A 2,694-nucleotide genomic window follows, 5' to 3' on the forward strand; every position below is an offset into this window, starting at 1 on the left:
AGCATTCTCCATAATGGTGGACAGGCTATGCACCATGTAGGGTTTTTTGTTGCTCTGGTCCAAGGACGAAAGCTATGATGAAGAAAGAAGAGTGAGGACCCCAAAGGGGATATCTGAGACAAATATGCCTCTTCTATCTGATCTCTCCAATCCTCATCATCAGCCTCAACATTGGGCCTAGGTCCTCACCTTGGACCTGACCTCCGGATGGATGTGCAGGGAGGCGGGCATGCCATTTCTACGGTTCCATGTCATTCCAATATCATAGATCATCAAGTCTCCAGGAAACCAGGAGGGAAACACAGGCTGAGAGGGCCCTGGTTGGTGCACCTCCAGCACCATCCCATCCCCATGATATCATCTCCGAGTGTCTTTCCCAGACAGACCCTCTACCCTCACCTGCCCTACAGTTACTGCTACAGCCATACCAGGGCCAAAGAGGAGTCTCTGGATGTCAAGAGATTGCTGGTGGACATCGTATGGTTTGTTAATGGTCAGCTTCAGTGTTAGGGATGGGGTTCAGTGGCTCTGTGTCTGAGGGTGAGCAGGGGGAAGAGGTGGGGCTGGGTATCAGTGCACAGCTTGTGTTAAGTCTGCATTACCTTCATCTGCTCCACCTTTTCAGACTTCAGTGCTTTCTGCACAGATTTGGGTGCATCACAGGGCTCAACAAAGATAGATATCTGTAGAGAACACGAGAGGGGCTGGGTAAGCTCCAGGAAATCTGTGCATGGGATCAAGCAAGACCATGCCCCTCTCCTTCCCTTTTGCCCCTATTCAGCCCTGTTCATGCCCTTGACACACACCGTTTCATTATCCTCATTGAAAATCTTGCCATTGACATTCTTCAATGCACCGGCAATGTTGGCATTCTCTACAAAGAACTGGGCCTGCATTTTCTCATAGTGAAACTGTAGGGAGAGTGACAGGAGAAGCAGAACATGAGACCAGTGCCACTTCTCTGGGCCCACAATCTACCCCAGTTTGTCGCATCATCTCCATGTCCTGTCTTACTTCGAATGCAGTGAAGGGGACACTGCTTTGCTTCTGAATCAAATTCAGCAGCCACTTCTCATCATATTTTATACCAAAGGGAATCTAGGGGCCAAAGAAGAAATGGGAAACAAAATTGATGCAATAGAATCCAAGGTTAAGATAAGACCCAACTGTGTCTTACTTTAGAACCTATTTTCAGGCTTTAAATAAATTCTTAACATAGGACAATATCTGTTATCGCTAACTTTTGTACAAGGCATGGATTTGCTAAATATAGTTTCTTTCCATTCATATACTCTTCCTGAAAAAATAATATGTTTCACATGTATTTCCTTTTATAACGTTCCAAGAGATCCATGTGAGATAGGCCTGGCCTGCCACTCTGACATGGACCCCAGAGACTCAACCTCCTCCCACACTTAGCTTGAGCCAAACTGTGTGATCTGGTATGAAGTGCTTCATCTCCCTGGCAGCAGGTTTCCTCCTTTGCTTTTAGACAACCTCTCCCATGCTCCTTCTTGCAGTCAGTCTGTTTCCTTTCTATTGCTTCTCTGAACTTGCCCTTAGATGATCTAGGAAGATAGTCCCTAGTAATAACAATACATTACCAACACCACTGCCCCAGAAAAGTTCCCAGCATCTCTACACAAATCCAACATGACTTTCTCTGTCATCTTCTACATATTAGGTCCATTTATCCAGCACACTCACTATAATCTTGAACCAGCTCCCCAAGGTCTCATTCTGTCTGTCTCTCTCCATTCTTCTCTCTGAAGGCTTTTGCTTTGTCTCCACATTAATATGCATTTGCTCTTGTTTCTGAAAACTGCTTCTCTGACGACGGGATGGAACAGCATAGGGAGCACTGTCGGGAAGTCGAGAGAAGAAAGTGGTCCATATAGACTTAGAAAGTCTTCTCCACATTTTTCCACATGATATCAGAGCCACAATAAAGATTGCTTAAACATTAGCCAGATCCCATCATTCCTCACTCTTCCAGATTGGAGAGAAGAATGACATGTTTAACTACAAGGTTTTATTGTTCACTGGTTGGTACATGTCAGCCATGCTCACTGGTCACTTACTATCTTGCTTGGAAGTCCATGGGAACATCACCTGAATCTTGCTGCTGCTGGGAATTGACACGTTCAGACGAATAGTTGTATCGCCTTCGGTAAAAACTCCAGCTTCGTGCTCTTCTTTGTAAAGGGTTCGGTTTATCACTGTCCTCTAAAATTGACAACAACAGATCAATGGTCCCAATACCAGAAGAAGTCTTGGGTAAATATCATGGCTAAGGAAAAAAATATCACTGACTGTATAATCTAAACAGAAATGCATCACTGTGCTAAAAACAAAGGCTGAGAGACTTCACTGTGGCTCCACTTTTCAGGAAATGAGAGGTAGGGAGCAGTCACAGCCAAGAAGAAAACAGGCATTGAGGAAAGGGTCTGGATCTAGAGTGTAGTCTGTGATGTTAGATCCTGCTCTACTTGGTTCAGGCTAGGTGACATGGGACAAGTGACTTTTAATCCCCAAGTCACACTTCTCTGCTCTGCTCTAGGGGGACAATAAAACATTCCCTGAAATCTACCCTGGTGTGATGTTCAAGGGTTGAAACTGGTCTGCCTCACTGGAGGAAGAATTAGAGAAATGAAAGATAAGTCTGATGAAAATATCCAGAATGGAGCCTGGAAA

At 44.9% G+C, this 2,694-nt stretch overlaps 1 protein-coding gene across 1 annotated transcript in view; it reads right to left on the reverse strand.

Moving 5' to 3' along the window:
* Window positions 1-2,226, reverse strand: part of LOC104987828 (nuclear RNA export factor 3-like) — a gene marked incomplete at its 5' end in the record, with an annotated part of 6,525 nt that extends 4,299 nt beyond the window's left edge. The window contains 6 exons of the mRNA XM_010838904.1: window positions 400-498; window positions 603-683; window positions 807-911; window positions 1,015-1,098; window positions 1,708-1,861; window positions 2,082-2,226. Of these exons, the coding sequence (XP_010837206.1) occupies window positions 400-498; window positions 603-683; window positions 807-911; window positions 1,015-1,098; window positions 1,708-1,861; window positions 2,082-2,226 (668 nt within the window). The remainder of the gene's footprint in view (window positions 1-399; window positions 499-602; window positions 684-806; window positions 912-1,014; window positions 1,099-1,707; window positions 1,862-2,081) is intronic.
* Window positions 2,227-2,694: the final 468 nt, after the last annotated feature.

This window comes from Bison bison, unplaced genomic scaffold (assembly GCF_000754665.1).
Source record: "Bison bison bison isolate TAMUID 2011002044 unplaced genomic scaffold, Bison_UMD1.0 scf7180017846213, whole genome shotgun sequence".
NCBI lineage: Eukaryota > Metazoa > Chordata > Mammalia > Artiodactyla > Bovidae > Bison > Bison bison.